At 36.3% G+C, this 24,745-nt stretch overlaps 2 protein-coding genes across 8 annotated transcripts in view; one reads left to right on the top strand and one right to left on the bottom strand.

Annotated features, from left to right (window-relative positions):
- The window catches only part of LOC142349754 (glycine receptor subunit alpha-2-like), a 36,728-nt gene extending 26,433 nt beyond the window's left edge, over nucleotides 1–10,295 (top strand). Inside the window, exons 8-9 of one of the 2 annotated variants that reach the window (XM_075401507.1) lie at nucleotides 1,177–1,364; nucleotides 9,818–10,295. In XM_075401507.1, coding sequence (XP_075257622.1) covers nucleotides 1,177–1,364; nucleotides 9,818–10,165 — 536 coding nt within the window. In that variant the 3' untranslated portion in view covers nucleotides 10,166–10,295. Of the gene's footprint in view, nucleotides 1–1,155; nucleotides 1,365–9,817 lie in introns of both variants that reach the window. The other variant, XM_075401506.1, reaches the window with a different exon arrangement.
- Nucleotides 10,296–10,664: 369 nt separating this feature from the next.
- LOC142349752 (uncharacterized) overlaps nucleotides 10,665–24,745 on the bottom strand; it is a 69,795-nt gene continuing 55,714 nt past the window's right edge. For 2 of the 6 annotated variants that reach the window (XM_075401500.1, XM_075401503.1), the window contains 3 exons: nucleotides 15,964–16,041; nucleotides 15,464–15,482; nucleotides 10,665–10,912 (listed from right to left, as the gene is read on the bottom strand). In XM_075401500.1, the coding sequence (XP_075257615.1) occupies nucleotides 10,911–10,912; nucleotides 15,464–15,482; nucleotides 15,964–16,041 (99 nt within the window). In that variant the 3' untranslated portion in view covers nucleotides 10,665–10,910. Of the gene's footprint in view, nucleotides 10,913–15,385; nucleotides 15,418–15,463; nucleotides 15,483–15,963; nucleotides 16,042–24,745 lie in introns of all 6 variants that reach the window. The other 4 variants (XM_075401501.1, XM_075401504.1, XM_075401499.1 and 1 more) reach the window with 2 other exon arrangements.

Here is a 24,745-nt window from a genome sequence, read left to right as displayed (position 1 = left end):
ACTTACAATTCATGAAAAGAGTTAACAATTGGTTAATGTTAAAAAATTTTCTCGAAAAACGATTTTTAAAGTCTTAACAGCCATTAGCTGTCCACCCAAAGCTCTAGATAAGTCCTCTTAATGCTCATCAAGAAACCTATTGCACTTTTAGGCAACGAGTTTATGCCATAGGACTCCAAAAATTTAGTAAAACCTCAAAAAAATCAAAATTTCATTTAAAATTCAGAGTCGTAGCCAAAAAAAATACGAGCGATCCTTTGAAAACGAACTCTTTGTTCATTGGGCTTCATTAGACTGTGAATCAGGTTTATCATTAACGGAACCTTGGGATGAAAAGTGACTATTCTCCATCTGACATAAGAAAACAAAAAAAAATATGCATTTTTTTTAAATAAAAGAGCTCTCAAATATAGTTCGATAACTTTTTTTGATAGTAAACTTCCCTTTGAGACCAGAACTAGACTTTTTATCGCCTTTCGTCTATTAGGAACTCAATATTGAGTCTTTTTGTGGCGTGAAATATAATTTTGAATTAAAATTTTCTATAAAAATTATCTTAATTTGAAGAATTACACTAAATTACACATAAATTACACTAAAAGTGAACAAAATATCACATGTTCGCACAAAACTTCAATCCTCGATAACTCCTCGAAAAAAAGAAAATTCAAAAAAATCTTTTTATTTTCGAATTCTACGCTGGACGAGCTTTTTAATGATACCACTCACAATTCTCTACGATGAATATATCGATCGGCCAAAATTGACTGAACAAAAAAAACCCATTTGAGTATATAGTTCCTCCCCCCACAAGTGGGGTCGGAACAACAAAGATTTTCTTTGTTTGAAAAGCTAACAAACCGACGATACCTAAGAAAAAAACGAAAGGGTTTTTGTCGATGTTTTTGTCTAACGAAATCAAAACATACCAACAATTTTCTGGAATAGGGTATACTTTTTGATTTATGATTGTGTAGCACCTCATCTATGGTATTAGCTAATTACATATACTCCTAGAGATTTTGAGGAGCGAGGACTCGAACCTGCAATCTCCAGCTCCGTGGCCACGCTTGCAACCATTGCACCAAACCTCTGATTGAGTAGTGACTTTGTTAGCTTGATATACCACAGTTTGGGTTATTACAATTGTAACAGGTATAATGTATCTCTGCACAGGAACAACTAATTCCCATTTGCCTCGAGTGTCCAACGTGAAGGCGTTGGATGTCCACTTTGCAATCTGTCTGCTGTTCGTATTCGGAGCTCTGGTCGAATTCGCAGTCGTGTCCTATTTCAACAAACTCAGATTCCGGAACCCTGGATGTCCTGCGGAGCTGGAATACTACAGACGAAATGGACTGCAGGTTTGGTTGCAAAATAAAGAAATCGCTGAAATCTTTCAAAAAATCTATAACGCTGATTTTAGTGCATCTTGTTTTTACGACCCGAAATCGATTAAAATTAGGTAGAAAAAGGTAAACGCAAAGTAAGCCGACGTAAGAGCCAATTGAATTGTATTATAGCAGTTATGCAAGCTTTTAGAAATAATACATTCGTTACAATCAAGACAGTGTATAATTTTTGCAATTTACAATGTATTCCAGTGCACCAAAGAAACAAAAAACAAAACAGGAAAAGTCCTGACCTACAATTCAAAGAATTTTCATTGACCAAAGAAGAAAACTAGACATAGAACGGACTATGACTAGATTGGCGAAAGCATTTTTAAAAATCCTACTCATAGCAAAAAACAGAAACCCAGTTGAAATTTTACCCAAAAAAAACCTAAGAAATGATAGGTTTTGATCGGTATTTTTAGAGAAAAACGGTCAAAGCCCTTATGTTTTTTTGTTTGCCTTGAAAGGTTTTGATCGTTTTTTCGACATGGGAACTGCTCGTTTTTGAGCGGTATATTAAGGAGAAGACCACTTTTGATCGTTTTTAAATAGTAGGAAATCACCGTTTCTGAGCGTTATTTTTAGGGGAAGACAGTTTTTGACGGTTGTTTATTTAGGAAATGACAGTTAATTGGTCGTTTTTTAAACGTAAGAAATGACAATTTTTCACCATTTGAAAGAGATAACCGTTTTCAACCGTTATTATTTATCAAATGACCGTTTTTAACCGTTGTTTTTTAGGATATAACCGTTTTGAACCGTTATTTTAAAAAGAGATGACCGTTTTTGACCGTTAATTTTTAGGATATAACCGTTCTTGAACCGTTATTTTTTAGGAGAATACTTGAGCGCAATCGTTTTTTCTCATACCAGCTATTGGAAGATTGCTGATTTAGAAACTATAAAAAAGATTATTTGAGCGCAAAATTGGACAACTAAGAAAGTATATTTTTCCTTCACCAACTTTTTCATCCTCAGAACAAGATTACCTCTGAATAATTTCGCTAAAGGGCTCTTAAGTGCACTACCCAAACTTACTCTGTTTACATCGCAACTCAGAAAAATTGATTCTAAACTTTTTAATTTCAGCACCCTAACCTGCTAGTAGTGCGGAAATCAAGTCGGGAGTTCTTTTTTTTCAGCATCAATACCACCTGCAGCTTTCAAACAATCCTCCTACGAACTAATAGAAGCTTGATTGTTTCTTGTTGACAAAACTTAGGACAAAACTGATGCTTAGTAGCTTTAAACACAGCTTTTATGCTGTACAGTAGTTTTAAAAAGATCTGCAAGACTTTAGATGTGGTTTTGAACGTGATGCAGGGAGATTTGGGGGGCTATTGTGAGCGGAGGAAGTGAAGTGAGGGGCTCCAACTCTATGGGCCGCCCCTCACACCATAATTTATTGTCTTCAACACAGTTTTGTTGAAATGTATACTTAGAGTCTAGTTAACTAAAAGGCTCTCAGAGGACCTAATGCCCATTTTTCAGGACAAAATGTTAAATTGGTTGGACGCAAAATTAGTGAAGCCAAAGATCGCATAAAACGAAAAGGCAAAAGGACCTATATAATTGCTACAAACTTCGTCTCAGATCAATCAAACAAAAAACAGTTTAAAAAGGTTTAAAATTGATTGATGCCCCTTAACTAGTGTTAAATGATCCCAAGTGGTAAATTTGTAGGCAGGGTTTCGCGTCAGTTGATATTAAACGTAAAAACTGTCAAAAACGTTCAAAAACTGTATTTTCCTAAACAAACTATCAGAAACGATTATCTCCTAAAAACGGTCAAAAGCAATCATTTCCTAGATTTACCGATCAAAAACGATCGAAAACAATCAAAAACAATCATTTCCTAGGATCAAAAACGATCGAAAACAATCAAAAACAATCATTTCTTAAATTTACGGATCGAAAACGATCGAAAGCAATCAAAATCAATCAGTTCCTAAAATTATCGATCGTTTTTTAAGGAGATAACCCTTTTCAAACGTTATTGTTTGTAAAATGACACGAAAGTGTTTAATATCGTGTTTAATCGATATTAAACACAAAAGTCAGAAGTCAACTGTTTGGATAAACCATTTTTTGTCGTTTTATTCGCTTCTTTTTGAATTCGAATACAGAGCAGGTCCTTTTCCACCTTCTTTTTTCCTCTAAATCTGCTATTTTAATGAATATTCTTTCAAATCTCGCAGTTATTGTGTATCCTGTCAAACGACAATCAAAAAATCTTTTGTTTTTTTTTGAATTCATCTCGAACAGTTTTCGTTTTTTTAAGGGCATCAAAAGAAGATATAGAATTCTTATTGGGTATTCTGCCAGCTTCATCAACGGTGAGATCATTCCAAACTTATCTCTACTCAATTTTTTTTAATTTTATTTTCAGGTCAAAAACGAAAAATAAAAATGATTCAGATTTTTTTTAAAGTCTCAATTAAAGCAAATACGCGTTATCGCCATGTTTTCAAACAAAGTTCTAGAGAAATGCAACAAAGAAGAATTAATTGCAAAGCTTTTGGAGACCTATGAAAAAATACAAGAAAAGGACAATATCATAACAAAACTCAAAAAAGATCTTCTATCTATGAAATGCAAAAACTAACCGTCGGACATCAAAAAGAAACTATTGATCGCATGGATAAAGATATCAAATTTTTCAAAACACAAACTTCTAAGGTTATTGACAATTTACTTGACAGACAGGAGACGTCAAAAAGCAACAGTCGTGATGATCCTCCAGTGAAAATTTTTCAACCAAAAATGGTACCCCGATTTGCCAAGCAATTAGTTATATCTGATAGCACTTTTCGGAAAGTAAATCAGCATGACATTTCGCAGCAGACTGCAATCCACTCAAATTCATCTGCAACAATAGGAGACATTTCTAAGGTAGTTGATTGCTATTCCCCTGGAGCCAAAACGGAAACATTAATTGTACATGTCGGTCATAATTCAATTGACAAAGGTGTTTCAGGACAGGAGGCAGCGACTCAACTCAAAGAAAGAGTCGACAAATGTATGCAAAAATTCAAACCTCATCGTGCTGCTATATGCAAAATCGGTCCGGTAAAAACAGTGGCTATGGAAGGAAAACAAACAACGAGGAAATATCTAAATTCAATGACCATCTAGAAATGATAAGCCTGGAGCTTGATGCATCCTATCCTTGGTCAAGGATTGAAGTTTTGGAAAATGCGCTATTGATGATATATGTTTTGATGGAGTGCATCCCAATAATGGCGGTATAAAAAATCTGGTAGAAAACATACGTCACTATAATATAACACATAACCTACCGGCATCACAGAATACAGTTCATCCTCGGAAATTACATAGAAATTTGAATTTTGCTTGGGTTGAGTACTTTTTTGGACATGATATTTTTATCGTTTGTTCTTACCTTTCTGGTTTTTTTGGGAAATGTGAAAGACCAGGTATACATTAAGCAACGTTACTTAACTCAAGTAAATAAGAAACATGATAATTTAGAAAATGTGCTGATTTATTGCCAGAGAAGGCTGATTTTATTATACATTGCGGCTGTTCGTTGTGTTTCACGTTTTCCTAACAGAAATGTTTTGCTTCTTTGTGGTGACATAGAAAAAAATCCTGGACCCTTTGATGCTTCTAAACTTTCTACTTTGGATGATGCTATGTTTGGCGCTCAAAATGGCATTAAATTTCTACTTTTCAACGCTTGCAGCATACAAAATAAGTACCAAGATATATCAAACTTGCTTCAGCAGCTGGATTCGGAAATTATTGTTATAGTAACGTTGTGGCTGGAACTAGGCAACCCATTAACGGCAAAATTTCTCATTAACATCTCCTATTGTCCACATCAAAGCCTGGGTGACTTCTTTTCAGACGAATTAAGTGCAGAGGTTTCCAATGCGTTTTCAGCTACAGATAATATTCTCTTATTTGGTGATTCTAACATTGATATGTTGAGTGCAAATGGGAAGAAAACCCTCAGAACTTTGCGGCGGGACTAGGATTACAGTTATCTAACATTTATATTCCTACACGCATAAGCAACAATAAAAGAAGTTTGATAGATCACTGTTTTTCGACTAATGAACAAATCACTAGTTGGAAAGTCTGCTTAGTTCATTGCGATATTGATCATAATGTAATTTTTTTCAGAGCAAACTTTTTTTGTTAGAAGAAAAACAAAATTATTTTATTAAACGAGATACAAAAAATTTTGTCGATGAAAAATTTAATAGAGATCTGGCTCTTGCAGATTGGAGAACAATTTATAAGCAAAGAAACTGCAAAATGTTTGCAGAGTTTAACAGAATTTTTATGACAATACTCGAGAAGAATGCACCAACAGAGAAGAAATTAGTTTCTAATATAAAAAAGACTACTTCAGAAAAATTTTGGGTGACAAAAGAAATTCAACATTTAGTTGTCGAGAAACATCGTTACTTCAATGACTACAAATTGACACAAAGTGCTGAATCATTTGTGTCATTTAAAAAGTATCGCAACCTTGTAGATCGAAATCTAAAAGAAGCACAAAATTAATTTTCAGAGGAATTTTTTAAGAAAATTGAAACCTCAAAAGAGAAATGGAAATTCATTAAGAAAAAAATCGGAAAGAAAAACAACAGTCCAAGCATCACAGAAATTGATGAAAATGGCAGAAAAACGAAAGACAAAATATCAATATGTAACGCTTTTAACGGAGTGTTCTGCGAAATGGGCATCTACAGAGCGCAGATTGTTCCATTGAACATCGAAAAAATAGAGCGAAAATTTCAAGAGTTTAACTTTAGACCTTTTACTTTGTGGGAAATCTATAAAGTTATTGACAATCTAGATAACAACAAAGCACCAAGACCGGGATACATCAATGCTTGGGCATTGAAATCCGGAAAATATGCCCTAGGGACACATCTTCAGATTATATTTAACGATTGTATTCAAGAGAAAGTTTTTCCAACAATTCTTAAGGATGCGCACTTCACACCAATTTTCAATAAAGGAGATGTTTCTGTTTTAAAATCTCGAAAGTCGTCTACTGACGCTGTGCTTTACTTTTATTGAAAAAATAATACGAAATATGGATGATAACAACGACACAGGAGCTGTGTTCTTAGATCTTGCAAAAGCTTTCAATTCAATTTCACATGAGATATTTCACAAGAAAGCTGAAAATTTCAACCTCTCTCAATCAGCAAATTTACTTCTCAAATCTTTTTTCGAAAACGGATCACAATGCCTAAAACTGGGTATTGAATTATCAGATAAAATAACTATTAATCATGGTGTTCCACAAGGAACTGTGTTAGGACCTCTTATTTTTCTGTTATATGTCAACGAATTTTCTGAAAAGCTGGCAGGTGAAAATGATGTTGTTCAATTTGCGGATGACACTAGTTTTATATGCAATTTTGAACGTAATGAAAATATTCCCCAAAAAATTGAAAAATATTAAAACAAACAGACAAATACCTGACAGAGAATCAACTCACTTTAAATACCGATAAAACAGAGATGTTATTCTTTACAAATCATACTAATTCGGATCCAGAGTTTTCAGATAAAGGCGAAATTATCAAACCAGCTCATGCATGTCGTTTTCTGGGAGTAACTTTTGAAAATCACCTGAACTCAGTTTTAAGCAAAATGGCTTATGCAATTCTTTCTTTGTATCTTGTAAGAAATCAGATACCTTTGAAAGTAAGAATTGATGTTTTCAAGTCAGTTGTACTCTCTCATCTCTCTTTCAGTCGAGTATTCCATCAAACTCTTACAGTGAAAAACATAAAGCGCATAAACAGGCAAATTAACTGGGGAATAAAAATTATTTTTGTCAAAAATTTGACCACTCCATTCATCTTCTCATTAAAGATCGTATCCTGCCAGCCGAATCGTTTATCTCAAAAGTTAACCTAATGAAGCTACAAACAGACATAAGACAATGGGAAACATCCGAAAATTTTAAAATGCTTTCTAGTCACCATAACGCTAGACAGAACAAAAGAACAAATCAAATTATTTTAAAAAAGAAAACGAAAACGAAGTGGAGTAACAAATCTTTAACCTTGAAAACCGTTCAAAAATGGAACAAATTGGCCTCTTCAATAAGAATTTCTAACAGTAAAACTTGCTTTAAAAATGTTTTAACCGAGTTTTTGCTCGACCAACAAAAGAAAGTACCCGTTAATAGACAAATATGAGCCTTCAAATCCTATTTTTACCTATGAAAACGAACAGCCACAATTTGAAGATTATTATATTAATAACAATGCTGATTAATTTATTTAACATTTTAGAGCATGTAGATATCTAACCTTCGGGTTATAGTCTGAGTAATTTACATGTTTCAAAAAAAAAACGGTCATTTCCCACACTAATTTGAACTTTTTTGGTCGTTCTCGTCAACAGGGTAAAACAACAAAGCTAAAATACGACATGTGGCCACTCGCTTTTTCGCTCCCCTTCCTAATTTGGCCTGACAAAAATCATCGCTTCTATTTGACTTCAAAACGAAAGTGTTAGAACAGATCTTAGAAAAAGACATAGCCCCAATACAATTCAAATGGTTTGAATTGTAATAAGTTCATTTTAGAGATCTAGTGAATGCTGGCCCTAGCAGGCCTCGGTCCGTGGCTACGCCTCTCATCCGATGATGTGGAATGTAATCTGGAAGTTGCGCGCCTTCCAGGGGAAAACCATAATACCGGAAGATTTTGGTTCACTTGGCCTCTTTTTCAAAATTTGCCTCGCTTGGCCATCGGTTACTATGATTGCCGTCGTAACAAAAAGTCGAGCCTGCGGTTTTTGAAATTAAGTTGAGAAAAGATACACTTGTATCTGTTTTCACAGGACTTTACGAAATGAAGGAGAATAACCTCTCTATCGGGTTTTAAAGACCAAAGGGCAGTGGTTCTTTTCCATCGTTTTTCTGAGACGACACAAAAGGGAACAAAAGGAAGTCAAAATCTAGTGTAAATTGAAAGAATAGCTTTTGGAAAAAGCTATTTCGATAGCTGCTTTTGGTCACCTGTAAACAATTTGTTTTGTTCAAGAATTAACTTTGTCTCCACTTGCTATCATGTTTGTTATGTTTTTTTATTATTAAAGCAAATATAAGTAAAAAAAGAGTAATTAGTTGTCAATTCCAAAGTTTTGTCATTCTTTCTGGTTGTTTCTGGTATTTTACACCACGAAGTGTACAATTCGATGGACTTATTTTAAGATACAAATTGTTCATCAGAAATACAGCTAAAACTGGAACTTTTAACATTTTCATATACTTATTTTAATCTTGGGCAGCACTTATTGCATATTTTACTCATATATTGTGCTCCAAAATCTTCTCTCATGACAAGTGCGGATTTATAAACTACTTTATTATTTGACTATTTTCGATAATTTTTCATTTCCGCTTTAATCGAAATTATATAAAAAGTTAGTTTTTGTAAAAAGATCAAATAGTTCCATTGGTTTGAAAAACAGACAGTTTCCTTATTATGGGATTTTGGTAAGGTCATTGTAAAAGTGAGTGGTCTGCGCATCACAATTTTATCATAAATTATCAAAATTAAATGGAAAAAAAACTATTTTAAAACATGCGTTTGAAAGTTTTTGTCCACCCTCTGTCGATTCTTGTTACTATTTTATTTTAAACTTTTTATTCTTTCTGTTGAACTTTAATGTGTTACAACGAGTTTTTTGTCAAAACCGATTCATACATGCATGGCCGGAAGTTTTCTAACCGTTTCATATTCGGTTTATGTTAGTCTACTTTCTGAATTATTTGAAGGGCATTGAGAAAAGGGTGTTCGAACAAGTTATCCTCTTTTGAAACGTTTCTTTTGTTACCTGACAAATTTTGATATTCTTTTACATTTCAACTGCGATTAATTTCTTATTTCAAAATTAAACTATTGAAAAGTTGGACAATTTTCTGACGATTTCCGGTAATTTTCGCGCTGCTTAGTTATTTTCTATAAACCAGAGAGTATTTCTTCTCGTGTGGTATACATAACGCTATCATTTGTAATGCTATTTCTGTTAAAAATTGGTTATTACCGTCCGGTATAAGTTAAATAATTGCCTTCAATACTGAATTGTTCGTTTAAAAAATTGGATACCAGTCCGTTGAATTCCCAAAATATTTCAGTTGCTTTCCCAAGACGGACGCCAGCCTTTCCGGTACTTCGTCATTAAGACACTAGAGCAAAGTCAGCCCAATTTTCACAGTCAAGCCTTTTTAGTTTTATAGCTAGATGACTACTATAGTTTTAATTTTGATATCTTTCCAAAAATTTTTAAACAAAAACTGTTAAAAAAATAAGCAAAATATGAGTTTAAGTGGGCATTTCTTCATTAACAGGCAGTTTCTTTATTTTTTAACCTTCACAATTACCGTCAAATTTCGGCACCTAATTCTTTTCCAGCATAAGTGGCGCAGAAGTGCAATTGTCTTTGCAAATGGACACGCTTCAGTCTCAAATCACAACATCTCCTCTCTGGACACAAAAACAAGCAAAAACAACAATACAAACAACAGTAACCACAACTTCAGTTTCAAAATGCACTCTGGATGTTTCACCTCTTTTGCTCGACCCGGGTGGCAGGAACCCAAACTTGCCCCTGTTGTCAATATCAGTTCTATTGACCTCTACTGCCGGGCATTCTTCCCAGCTGCCTACATTCTGGTCACTCTTGTCTACTGGATCGGATACACGAATGCTTTGTATGAACGATTTCGGTGGAATAATGATGTCCACCATTCGGCATTTTGATTAAATCAACTTTCCCACGCAAACTTTAATTAAATCAAATATTCTGCCCTCCAATTTATTGTCAGAAATCCCTCCCCTCCCGTCGCACAAACTATTTTGGGCATAATGACTTTACCCGCTACAGAAAAATGCACGCACGTTCTGCAATTAAGTGTAATAAACGATGGACACTTTGTGGGGGGGGGGGGGGGGGGTGTTCACAGACACCAATCTTGGGCTGAATTGATCAACGGCACCCTTAAATGGTTTCCGAGAAATCGAACTCAGAGCTTTGCTTCAAGAATTAGGACTACGTTGAGATCGTTATTGCAATGTTGCCAATCATGGCTTATAGCGCCTGGGCACGAAAAATGAAGAGTATTTTTTAGACTAACAGCTAAAATTCCATTTGATCCAATCTCATCTGAAAATCTAATTAAGCATTTCTATAAACTTTCTTTAAATGTGCGCAAACGCTTCTCAGGCGCTTCTCAAATCAAACAATCTAACAAGAAAATAATGAAAATTGAAAAATAAATTGCGCTAAAAGAGTACTAGTTGTTGAACAGAATTTATTATAAAATTCGAAATGAAATTGAGATGAGTTAAAATGAGTTCAAGAAATCTAATTAATCTATTTTATTGACTAATTACTATACACTGTTTTTTCCTGACTGTATTGAAGTTCTTCATCGAAAATTAATCGTCTTGAAGTCAGATATTCTCGGTTGTAGCAGTTCTGCCTCGCTTCGTCCGATCACTCCATCTCTGAAAATATACGAGATAGGAATTGTTCTAGAATATTCGAGAATTTTTCCGTCCTATAATATTCCAGAAATTGCTGTAACTGTTTCCTTTCGGCGTGAAACAAAAATTTTGAGAGTTCAATATCAGGGATATTTTCAATAGGTAGTCAGTCCATTCAAAATGTTTGTGCTTCAAAAAATGCGGCAAATTAATAATAATAAAACAAGAGACTTATTCCCCACTATTTTTGAAACTCATTAACAGCATGAAAACTGTGCAATCAAACAAGTTGTCAGTGTGCTTAAATACTACAATGTTATACAAGCAAACCACCAAAAACTATCAAACACTGCCTTGTAATTCAATTGAAAAGTATTTCAAACATTGATTAAAGTTAATCCAGAAATATTGTGAAGAAAAAGTTGGATTGATTAATTAATCGAAAACATTACGCCGCAAAACGAACTCAATTTTGCCATTTTTTTATCGCCTTTTATTATTTGTCTTACAGAAAAAGCTATAGCTTGATCTTGGACAACAGTGATGAACAATTGCAATTGTCACTAAGTAAAGCCAGTTTCCAAAGTTAACAATAAATTTCCGTGCAAAATTGCCAACATAATTCTTCAATTAGCTTCTTTAAACTTGTTCACAATGCTCAAGAGACTAAATAGACTTTCAACTTTCATAAGATCGATAATCTGAGCAGGCGCAAATCCGCAAATACTTTTCTTAATCCTCAATTAGCGCTGCGAGGAATTTTAAACCCAATAATTATCAAACAAGCTTTCCTTACGATCCCTTTCTGTTCTTTCGATCCAATTAACACGTTGTTAACAGAAGTTACATGACAATTTGCCCAATTCCATTTTACCCAATGTAATTTTACCCAATGCCAACATAACTAATGCTCATTGCTCTTTCCATACAATTATCCCTTTACAAATTAGCAGTGATATTAGAGGGATGTTTTCAAATACTAATAAGGAGAATATAATAATCCCATGTTTGGTTGTGACTATTTCATATCAGGTCCCATGAGCCATTTAATTATATAATCGACTAAATAGCCGTTCTGGTCATTCTAACAATAGGGTACATTAAAGTTGGCATTGGGTGAAATGGCATTGGGTAAAATGGCAGATTGGGCATTATGGCATTGGGTAAAATGGAATTGAGTAAATTGTCCTGACACCGTTAACAGATTATTTAAATTATAGACACTGTAACCGTGACCTTGTAATTCAAAGTAAAGTTTATTCAAAACCAGTATTGCAGATAATAGTGGCGAATGTTTCCAATTTTACAACCAACTCAAAATAATTTCCTCGTCTATCACGATTGTCCACATAGACTTGCAATTTCTATCCTAAATGTCGTGGTCTCGAGAACGTGTAACAAGACTGTTATTATTTTATCAATTGAATTAAAAATTGCTTAAATCTTTAAAAAAAACTCGGAGGTACTTACAGTCCATATCATTATGAAATTTACAGATCCGTCTATATATAGACTATCTGATATGGGTTAATTTACACCCGTGCAACGCAAAAAAGTCCGTCATTTTTTTTAGTAAAATTAACCAATAATTGTGACCGATTTTTGTGAGGTAATGATTGTTATTGAAAATTAAAAAAAAAAGTGAAGTCGAGAACATCAACCTCGTCCATATTACAATTTTGGAAACAATCCATAGCAATATTTAATATAAATTCAACTGCTGAGAATAAAAATTGATGAGTTGAAAAAAATGGAGTGCAATAGCAGAAAACAACAATCGCAACAAAGTGCATAACCTCAACCATTCAAATCCAGGAACACAAGAAAAAAACATAACAATCGGTTATATTTTGAATTTAATGATTATTTGGCACATGCATTTAGTTTTTAGAAAAAAATTTCAAATTTCGGCTAAATGGTGATAACAAAATTATGGACTGTGATGAACAGGTTATAAATTTACCTCATCATAATACCCGTTTCAAAAATACTAAATCATCGAAACCTAACGTTTAAAGACTCAAAACAATGCGAATTGGCTGCTTAACCTAACGAAGTAGAAATGTGGTTGACATTGACGACAAACGCCCACCTTAGCAATCAAGCAAACTTGAAAGCAATTTCAGTTCGAAACAAAACATTACAATCCTATGTCAAACAAGAAGTCCCCTTCAAAAGTATTATTGTGAGAAAATTCACTCATACATAATTAATAGCTCTAGAAAGTTAATGAGATTCCGCGAAATCATTGATCAAAAACTTGTGTAATCATGAAAATGTGCTAAAATTTAGCTATGGACTACCTATCAACAATTAAGGTACATCATGTATAACGTATTTTCAGGGATTAAAATTTCCCTAATCGATTTGGAAAATGAAAACACAAGCTCAAAAATCAACACAGTAGGGCCAGAAAACACAAAACAGCTCGTAACAAACCAAGGAGACAGATTATAAAAAAAACTAAGGAAACAAAGGTTGCACCGATAGTCGTGAAATTTCCAATCGTGTTTACGTAAAAAACCATATTTAATTTAACACTTCTCGCAAAAATTGTTTGTGTTCATTAAATGAAAGCGAGAACCAAAAATTGTCAAAAATTGAACTGGGAGGAAAAGTCCAGGCTAAAGAGTGTGCAGTAACCCCGATTATGGTAATTACAACTCAAATTTGTTATGTCAGCAGAACCTCTTTGCAAAGGTAGCATACCTGGTCAAAGCTCAAAAGATAGTAGTTTCGTGTCCTCTAAGATAACTCTTTAGCAGTAAAGTGGTTTAGTTAATGCAACAGGTGCCTTGTTACAAAAGGAAGATAAGAGCTTAGGCAATTTGCTCTGAGCGCGTTGTACGAGGCCTAAATTTAATTGGCCATTGAGTTGTGGGAAATAATTGTTTAAGAAAGGGGGTGTAATAAAAACCCAGCTTGATAATGCATAGCTGACGAAATTAACATTTCAACAAAGCCCTGGTTTTGACTGCCATTGGGTTATCAGGCTTTAGTTCTCTAAACTCTTATACCTAAGCGCTAGATGGAGCTACCGGATATCACAGTTGGGTTGTTTCAAGTGCAACAGATATAGACAATGAACTTAGAGATAATTAGACGAATGAAAAACAAATCACTGAGTCTTTTGTTTGCAAATTTACAGGACAAAACGCGAGGTTTGACTTCGATTCGCTCACAATATATCTTAGTGTCCATTAACCTCTATAATGTTGTTTGATATAAAATACGTTTCCACCAATAAAATGGCTCTGGTTTAGGCATAAAAAACGAGCACAATTTAAAACCAAAACAATATTGGGTGGAACAAAACCCAAGTTGAAAAATGTAACAGAGTAGCTTTGGCACTCAGAGAAACGGCAACCATAAATTACTTCAATCGTAACTTAACAACAAACATTAAAAAACCTAGGTCAAACAAGAAGTCGCCTTCAAAAGTATTATTCTGAGAAAATTCACTCATATATAATTAATAGTTCTCGGAAATTAATGCGATTCCGCCAAAGGATTCATCAAAACTTGTGTAATAATGAAAATGGGCTAAAGTTCAGCTACGGACTACCCACCAAAAACTAAGGTGGATCATGTATAACTTATTTTCAGGGACTAAAATTTCACTAATCGATTTGTAAAAAGAATACAAAAGCTCAAAAATCAACACAGTAGGGCCAGAAAACCCAAAACAGCTCGTAACAAACCAATCCGACAGATTTTAAAAAACTAAGGAACCAGACGAGCCAATAGTTGTGAAATTTCCAATCGTAATTTTGTAAAAATCATATTCAATTTAAAAAACACTTCTCTCAAAATTTATTTGTCTTGAGACGAGCGATTCGCAACAGCCTTCAAACATTTGATCTCGAAATGACTTATAATGAGATCAAATCACCTGAACTCTTTGTTCATTATTCATACCACGAGAAGCGAGTTGTCAAAGCGGGGTCAAGGAAACCCGGTTTGTCGTGTCCCCCTTGACTGGGGAAAAGCTGGATGGAAAAAACATTAAAAATTTTACGTTTGTTCAAACATGGTAACAACAATTTTCAAAGTAGCTAATAAAAGTGGCGATTTTGGTCATTATAAAAACTACAGCCAATATTGCTGCAGTTAAAAAGCAGCAGTTTGATATGTGCCATTTACTAGCGGAAGGTATGTATAGTTTAGGAGACTCTGATAAATCTCAGTGACTGCTTAGCAGTTTGAGAAGAAAGTCAGAATTTACAACTTACTTGGGCAGAGTCTCGTAACCCGGCTTGAAACACGAGCTTTGCAGGTTTTAACTTATGTAATTGTGTAGAGGGTAACTTGACACTCCAAACTCTGGCCTTGCTGAGTTCTGGCATTTAAAAACTTGCTCATTTGTTTCCCAGTATTGCGACATTAATAGCTACGGAGAATGTATGAGTCAAATAAATTAAGCCAATCGAAGCTAGAGTTGATATTAATCAAAAGCGATAAATTTCAGTCAGAAAAGCAAACAAATAAATTTACCTGTTAGATAGTTAAAGTCAGAAGTTAAATTGCTAAAATTACACAAAGATTAATTTGTAAAAAATTATTTTCACTTACATTTTTTCTTCTGCGCCTTCTAGCGAGCAAAAAATTAAAGGGATGACAATAATTCCGCAAAACTCAAAACTCAATAACCCGATCTTAATCGGCTATCGACTTCAAATATATAGCTTAGGTGGCCAGCATGGTGAAGTCACTGATAACTTCTGACATGTTATTTTTGACATTAAACGTTTTTCGCGAATGTCTGCTTCAAAAAACCATAAAATTCTAAATTTACACACTCTACTTTCGGCCAAAACAGCATTATTTGTTTTCGTCAAATTGTCATTATATTAAACTTTAAAAGCTACCCCGAGTCTATATGTTAATCGCTATGAAATACAAAAGTAACCAGAGGTCAATAAATTGCGTCTTATTTCAGTTCCCTCTCCTCATTATTGTATCATTTCGACATTGAGGGCGGGTTGTGTGTTTATGGGGGAAGGGGGGCGTCGATGGGTTCTAACCCCAAAAAGCTAGGCCTACAATGACAATAATGGTTGCAATGGTAGTACCTTTTTGAGTGCCTTTTGAGGTTTCTGTAGAATTGAGATTCTGGATGCGGCGCCTCTCTTTGTCTCTTTTTCAACAAACTGAAACACAAAGATAATACAGACTTCTTCGACGGTGAAATCGCTCGTTACACCATATCACTTACTGCTTAGAGTAAAAAAAACTTTTAAATAAAAATGACTGACATCGCACGAATTGCTCTCAGGCCCGTTGTACCTAGCTTAAGCTTAGGGAGGCTAACCACACTGGGTTAGTGGGTGCAAAAAAGGGGGCAGAAACGTAGAAGGGGCAAATTGTGCAGGCCCTGCCAAATTTTTACCCCGTCCAAATTAATTCTCAACAATTTTGGTAAAGCCAACACTAAGTTGAAGAGAAGTGGAATACCGGAAATGAATTGAAGAGTCGAGCAATTCTTAACTAGGTGCTAGGAAAATTGGCCGACAGGGCGTTGGCCAACAGTTTTAGAAGATTGGCCGACAGTTTTATCATTATTGGTCAAAAAATCTCATTGGGTATACATAAGTAGTTCGGTGGACCATTATCTTTGCTGTGCGGTACTCGGCCTCTCCGTGGCTGCAACCCCCCCCCCGGATGGGCCGGGGGGGGGGGGGTTGCCTCCACGCATAGACCTTCGTTACGCTAGTTGATAAAACACTGCAGTATATTTGTACGCAAACGAAAAAGTGTTTTAAATTGGCCAATCAAAGCTTCAGAATAAAAATTATCGCTCATTTTGCCTAAATTGTCGGCTAAATTTCTCATTTTTTGGTTGTCGGCTAAACTCCCAGTCAGCCATTACGGCGGCCACCTCTTATCTAAGTCAATATAAATTCTTAACTATGACAATATAAACTCGGCGGTACGGGAGAATGGTAGAAGGTTAGGTTGGTAGTTTTGGGTCTGTAAAATTTCTCGAAATGACCTTTCACATGGTTAGTACAAGGTTAGCAACTACTAAACATTAGAAACACGATAGGTACACTAAATATTGATGAACAGCGTTCAAAAACAGAAATCAATGGTCGAAGATAAAGAAGTCAAAGCTCACGCCATGAAAAAACTTGCTTCAGCTGAAAAAAATTGGCGGTAGAATACCCGAAACGACCCAAAGATTCGCACAATAGAATTAACTTTACCTATACTAGAAATATCAAAACCAAAAAAAAAGAAATAAGGGCCTTATATACACTATAGAATGTTTGAAATTAACGCACGAAATTTTGGACAAGTACGCACGAAAGACTCTCGAACGCACAAAATTCTGGACATAAGACCTTTCGCTTTGGGACGGTCTGGAAACTGACACTTTTGCGTCTGGGACGGTATGGTCATACATGCCCCTGTATGGGACCTCGTGAATCGAGAATAAAGATTTGTCAATTTTGGAAAAAAATATAAAAAGGAGGTCTGGACGCTACTATTTTAACAGATAATATGCAAAAGCGCTCTAGTCAAATTAAGCTCAGTACTGACATCTTATTTGCAAATTATTTGTCGAAAGTAGAGTCTATCATTCAGTCTTCTAATCTAAGCCATAATGGGTCCATGGGGATTCTATAACAGAGGCTAAAACATGTAAAGCACTGACATCTTTTTTACAAATTAAATGTTTAAATTAAAATTTATTATCAAGTTTTCCTAATCTAAGCTGTAGTCAACTTGTTGGAAGACTATAACCGAGGCCAAAATATATAAAACGTTAGGCGTTGAAGATTATGTGGTAGTGATTCGGTTTATTCTGTCACAATCTGCACATGACTGTCTTGCGTTATGCACATGAAACAGGGTCGTTAAATTTCTCATCAGCTTACGCATTACCAAGTTTCTATTTCGACGTCAAGCCAAACATATCAAAGAAATAGGATCTTTTCTGTTTGTGCCCCCTGTGCCTTACCACCAATGCGTTACAGAGGACGTTGCATTACATAGTAAGTCATAATGTACAAACATTGTAAGTGCATGCGTCTGGGGTGTTCAGGCCATATGCCCCATTATGGTGGGGGGGGGGGGGACAAACGATAAAGATCAAAGAAATTTTATAAACATATTATTTCATGTTTCACGTTTTTCACATATAATATGACTATATTACACCAACCCTTACTTACTTTCATTTTATATTAACTATCTCGTTACTGATTGAAATAAAGTGAAATGTTAATGATTTTAAAATAAATTATAATCGATTTCGGAAGAAAAGTCCTAAAAAAGGTTTCTGTTTAACATGAAATTTTTAGCAAAAAAAAGTCGGTTCTTTCCTATTATACCCCCCCTTAGTGGTCAGAAAACCTACAGCCCCCCAATCATGGTAATTATACCATAATGGGGGGCTATATTTTCATGGGGGGAGGAGGGGGCTATAATGGGAAAGACCCAAAAAGTCACTCCACGACAATTTTGGAAGAGTAATCAAAAAGATCATTGACAATGAGAGAAACTCCAAGACTAGAGTTTATGAACTTTTTAGAAAAATCCACAAGTTGTAACGCGCACCTGTTGTATTAGTTCAGAAACATTTACCATTTAAATACTCTTTTTCTAAAGCTGGATGGGTACAACACATTGGAGCCCACTTAGGATGAAATTCAGCTAAAACAATTGGTTTCACTTGTCAATTAACTAAAAAATTGGGATCAACTCTGTTTTGCCCCCCTCCAGCTTAGTGAGCACAAATAGTGAGCGCAAACATAGTAACCTGATATATAACAAAATATAATTTGTAACTGCGGGCTGGGGGGTAAAAAAAACACTTGGCGGGGCGAAACAGAATAGATCCAAAACTTGGTTTTAATGGTCTTGAAATATTAAGGTTTGAATGTGGCTCGTGGTCAATGCATTACAATGAAGACATTACAATGCGAACTCGGTTGCTTACTGATTGACGTGAGGAGGTTTCGAAGCTCAGCGAATTGTAAAAAATAATCAGTTTGTCTACCGCATGCATATTTAAACCACCTGACAAATCTAGATTTTATTTCCAGCATGTGCCATATAAAACAATTTTTTATGAACTTGTAAAATTTTTGGGGTCTTTCCCATTATAGCCCCCCCCCCCATTATGGTATATTTACCATGATTGGGGGGGGGCTATAGGTTATCTGACCACTAAGCTGGGGGGTTAAAATGGGAAAGACACAATGTTTCTTTTAAAGAGGCAGACAGTTTTTAATCAAGGGGTGAGAGCCTGCGTGAAAATAGGAGACGCAGGTTGCGGCGGGCCTTGGGTAGGGGAGCATAGGTAAGGTTAGTCGATAGGCAAATGAAGGACGGTTAGATTGGTGGTGGTGTGTAGGTAGTTAGGTGGGGTAGTAGGTAGGTGGGGATGGTAAGTGGGTAAATTGGGTTAAAATAAGTGAGGGGGTAGGTAAGTGAGGGAGAGGAGAGAGAGAGAGAGAGAGAGAGAGAGGGAAGGCCGGGCGGGTGTCTAGTTTGAATAGGGGGGAGGAACTGCTATAGGCAAAAATAGAAAAATGTTATTTCGACCTGGAGGATTACCAGCAGTTCTTAATTACTGTGACTGAGTAACTAAACCACTGCTTAAATCCAATGTCCAAAAACAAATGTCAACGTTCTAAAACAAACCCAACACTTTTTTGGGGTTTTAAATCTGAACAGTATCAAAACAATCTCTCCAAATTTTGTTTCAGACCAACTAAAAATAACCTATGCCGACAATTTCCCATTGAAATAAAAGATGAATACATACGCACTTGTAAAATTTTTTCGGAAAACAAGGCCCCTAAAAAAGGTCCAATCAATAATTATCAGGACTTGCTAAGAAACTACCAAATGATGAAGATTTTCACAGAGTACTTCACGCTATTGTTGCATAACGTCAACGCAAAGAGTACCAGCAAACGTCATACTAATCGGCTGTCGATGACCTGGCATGCAAAAAAAGCTGCAAAGAAGAATACTTTTCTGGTTACTTTTCGAATTGAAACAGCAAACCGACGCTTATTAGCACTTAATGCATGCAAAAGGTTAAATCAATTAATGCATGACTTTTGTGACAGCAAATAGCAACTGAGTAAAACGAAACGATTAAGAAATGACAGGGTAACGGAGGAAAACAAACCCATAAAAATTATTTACGAAAAAGTACGAAAAATTAAAAATTGGATTTTAAATAATTTAAAAAATTGTTGTCTAGTGAGAAAAAACTCCCATGTCAAAATTTATTTGTAAGATTTTACAGACTAATATTTTTAATTAATTATCATTTTACCACTATTAATTTTAGTTTGCATACATCGTGTTTCTCTCAATATAAACCTGCAATTAAAAAAACAAAAAAAGACTGAAATTGGATCAATACCAGCGTCCTTTGAATAGTACTATGATGTATATGTTAGACAATACCACAGTGCAAGAGTAAAATCATACTGAGTGCTTGACCGAAAACGCTTTGTAATAAGAAACGAAAATTCTCATAGAAATTTTTGAAGCTCAACAGCTCTAAACGAAAGGACAGGCAGGGGAAGCTTTAAAGAATGAGAGAAAGAGAACGTGTCATAGAAAACTTTTAAATTTTTTTTAAAAAAATATTTTGATCATTTGTATAGCACACTAAGCTTGCATGTTAGAATATGCCTAATCAAACTCAGAACTGGTCGGCTATAGTATACGCGACAACTTAAAACTCCTGACAAGTAGTCACATGATGCAGATGGATTAATTGGAAAAACTTGCAAGCATCTGGCAGGCAGTCTTGCAAGTGAACGCATACAAGTACCAAGATGTTTGCAGGATTTCTGCAGTCCGTTTGATTCTCTTGCAAGAATCTCGCGAGTTTTTGAATCAAGAGTAAATTTTTTGAGTTGTGAAATCTATCAAAAAACCACATTTTGTTCCAAACCTGGTTTTTTGGCTTGAGAAATTAGATGAAAATGTTCCAAGATTCAATTTACAATTTTCTTCCAGCGTAATTGCAGAGAAGCAGTATTTTAGGCTTTTAGTCTGCAGTGCATTAACAGTAGTCTGTTCTCAACTGTCCTTTTTATATTACTGCAAGAATGTTGTAATAAAACTGCAATAGTTCTGATGTCTTGGAAGACCTAAATTCGCTCATCCCTAGGTGAACGCCCCCAGATAAGATTCCTTTGCCAATCTTTCTACCCTATGAAATGAGTCCACCTTCATGAAAAACTGGCCAAAACTATCCCTGAGCAGTGAATATCATTAGCAGAAAATAAATGACAACTCAAACAATGTGAATCTCTTTTTTTAGTACTTCAATGCAGAAAAAAAGCTTGTCAAAAAAAAGAAAATGAGAGGCATATAAATGCTTAAGAAAATGGTACTAATCACTGAGACGAGTCTTTAAACGCAATAATGGAGCGAAACGCAATGTCAGGAAGACACATACATATGGGATAACTGAGAAGTACTGCGATAAAAATCAACTTTTTCAAGTGGAATAGATGGGCTTTGTGCATTTATTTTTGTTAACGATATGTTTAAAAACCAATTGTTTTGCCTGATTGTGAGAAAAAGAACAGAAGGTCTCGAAATACATCCAAGTTTATTTTACGACAATGGCAACTATTGTGAAGTTAATTTCAAAATAAAAAAGCTGCAACGCTGTCTAATTTTAGCTAGGAAAACGATACTGTCAGAAAACTAAGTCATCATTTACCAGTAACAAAAATGACTGGAAAACTGAAGGAATTGAGGGTAAACATTTAAACTTGCCAAAATGTTACCACAATAACTTCTCCAAACCCCCCCCCCCCCCCCCCCCACTTATTAGTGTCGACACGCAATAATTATTTTTTTTCCAGATTTGCCATTTGCAAAATTGACCAAACCGTAGAAAAAAATTATTCTGTTATCAATAAATTTAATTCCGTGATAATAGAGGAAATAAGTTGAAATAGTTAATTTTTTTTCATTAAAGATGAGAACAAAGTAAGATTACAGATGAATTAGGCACAATGTAAACTTAGAGCAGTTCCTCACGTATACGTTTAGCTGTGCTCAGTAATCAAGATGACCCACACAATCAGATTATTAGCAATTTTATGTGCAGGTGATTACTCTTTCGGTCGTACCATACTTGGATATGGTCAAAGAAAGTACCCGTTCATTTAGAGACGATAAATCAATTGAAAACTCCCCTGATTGAGGTTCAATTGAGACTAAGATATTTCTATTATTGTTGATCCCAGGGATCGAAAGCATCTGTTGTCGGCTAATTTTGAGAATCAAATTTTGATCAGGCTGCATGCTACCTTTGGCGATAAAACATTTCCAGTGTAAATCATGAATATTACCACACGGTTGTTATCGCCACCGAGAAGTTATCAAACTCCGAGGCGAAGCCGAGGCGTTATGGTAAGTTCGAGGGCGATAACAACCGTGTGGTAATTTTTTAAATCAACACCTGTTGCGATTTTTTCATATTTGAACACAGTTTTATTGGTTTTTCATTTTTATTTTTTGTTGACAATTACATTTTCAAAGGTAAGTGATATTTCTTCGGATCTGTTCTTCGTTTGGTCCTCATGAGCCCCCTCCCCCCCCCCCAAATCAAACACACACACATACACACACATACAGACACACACACATATACACACACGCACGCACTCTCACACACGCGCGCACAAACACACGCACGCACAAACCACACAACACATACACAACACACAAACCACACCCACACCACACACACCACATCCACACCTCACACCACACACACAAACCACACACATACCACACACACCACACAGACACACCACACACACAACACACACAGCACACACACCACACAACCACACACCACACCACACACACACTCACACCACAACAACACACACCACACACACAGCACACACACACCACGAACACACACACCACACACACACACACACCACAACACAACACACACCTCACACACACAGCACACACACACCACACACACACGCACACGCACGCACACACGCGCGCACACACACACATATACACACACGCACACACACACAGATACACACACACGCACACAAACACGCACACACACACACGCACAAACACACACAAGCATGTACACACACCGCACCACACACAACCAACAGAACACACATAACACACCACACGCTCACCACAGACACACACACACACACACACACACACACCACACACACACAAACACCACAACACAACACACAACTCACACACACAGCACACACACCACACACACACACACACGCACGCACACACGCGCACACACACACACAGATACACACACGCACACACACACACACAGATACACACACACACCACCCACACCACACACACACAGCACACACCACATACATCACACAAGTTTCTTTAGACTACAAGTTTATCGAACTGTTTCCATCATTAGACTACGATTTTATCACCACTCTTTTATCGCCACTGTTTACTTAGTAACAGTGGCGATAAAAGAGTTTGATAAACTCGTAGTCTAAGGCTGAAGTATTTTTAATCAACACTTGTTGCGATAAAAGCAGTTAAATAAACTGCCAGTGTAATAAAATTTAATGCCCGATCGACACTGGAAAAACACTTCAGCATTAGACTACGAGTTTATCACACTCTTTTATCGCCACTGTTACTAAGTAAACAGTGGCGATAAAAGAGTGGTGATAAACTCGTAGTCTAATGATGGAAACAGTTTGATAACCTTGTAGTCCAAGAAAACTTGTGTGGTGTGTGTGTGCGCTGTGTGTGTGTGATGTGTGTGTGGTGTATGTTTGTGTATATGGGTGTGTGTGGTGTGTAGGTGGTGTGTGTGTGCTTTGAGTGTGGTGTGTGTAGTGTGTGTGTGGAGTTTGGTGTGTGTGTGATGTATGGTGTTTGTGGTGTGGTGTGTGTGTGTGTGTGGTATGTGTGTGGTATATGTGTGTGGTGTGTGTGTTCTGAGTTTCTGTGCGTGCGTGTGTGTGTTTATGCATGTGTGTGCCTGTGTGTGTGCGTGCGTGTGCGGGTGTGTGTGTGTGTGTGTCTGTGTGTGTGTTTGTGGGTGTGTGTGTTTGTGTGTGTGTGTGTGTGCAAGAGCGCGCGTGTGTGTGTGTGAGCGTGGGTGCGTGTGTACTTTTGTGCGTGCGTGTGCGCGCGCGTGTGTGTGGTGTGTTTCTGTGCGTGCGTGTGTTTGTGAATGTGTGTGCGTGTTCGTAAATGTGTGTGTGTGTGTGTGTGTGTGTGTGTGCGTATGTTTGTGTGTTTGTGTCCGTGTGATTGTGTGTGCGCGTGGGTACGTGTGTACTTGTGTGCGTGCGTGTGTGTGTGAGTGTGTGTGCATGTGTGTGTGGTGTGTGTTGTTGTGGTGTGGGTGCGTGTGTGGTGTGTGGTGTGTGTGTTGTGTGTGTGTGTGGTGTGTCTGTGTGGTGTGTGTGGTTTGTGTGTGTGGTGTGTATGTGGTGTGTGTGTGTGTGGTGTGGGTGTGGTTTGTGTGTTGTGTATGTGTTGTGTGGTGTGTGCGTGCGTGTGTTTGTGCGCGCGTGTGTGTGAGTGCGTGCGTGTGTATGTGTGTGTGTCTGTATGTGTGTGTGTGTGTGTGTGTGTGTGTGTGTGTGTGTGTGTGTGTGTGTGTGTGTGTGTGGGTGGGTGTGTGGCGGGAGGGGGCGCATGAGGACAAAAGGAAGAACAGATCCGAAGAAATATCACTTACCTTTAAAAATGTAATTGTCCTAAAAAAATGAAAAGGAAAAACCAATAAAACTGTGTTCAGTTTTGAAATGATCGCAACAGGTGTTGATTAAAAAAAATTACCACACGGTTGTTATCGCCCTCGAAGTT

The sequence above is a fragment of the Convolutriloba macropyga genome, chromosome 11 (assembly GCF_964194025.1).
Source record: "Convolutriloba macropyga chromosome 11, txConMacr16.3, whole genome shotgun sequence".
Classification (NCBI taxonomy): domain Eukaryota; kingdom Metazoa; phylum Xenacoelomorpha; order Acoela; family Convolutidae; genus Convolutriloba; species Convolutriloba macropyga.
Note: the sequence above shows the minus strand (reverse complement) of the source record. Positions and strands in the feature narration are given on the sequence as shown.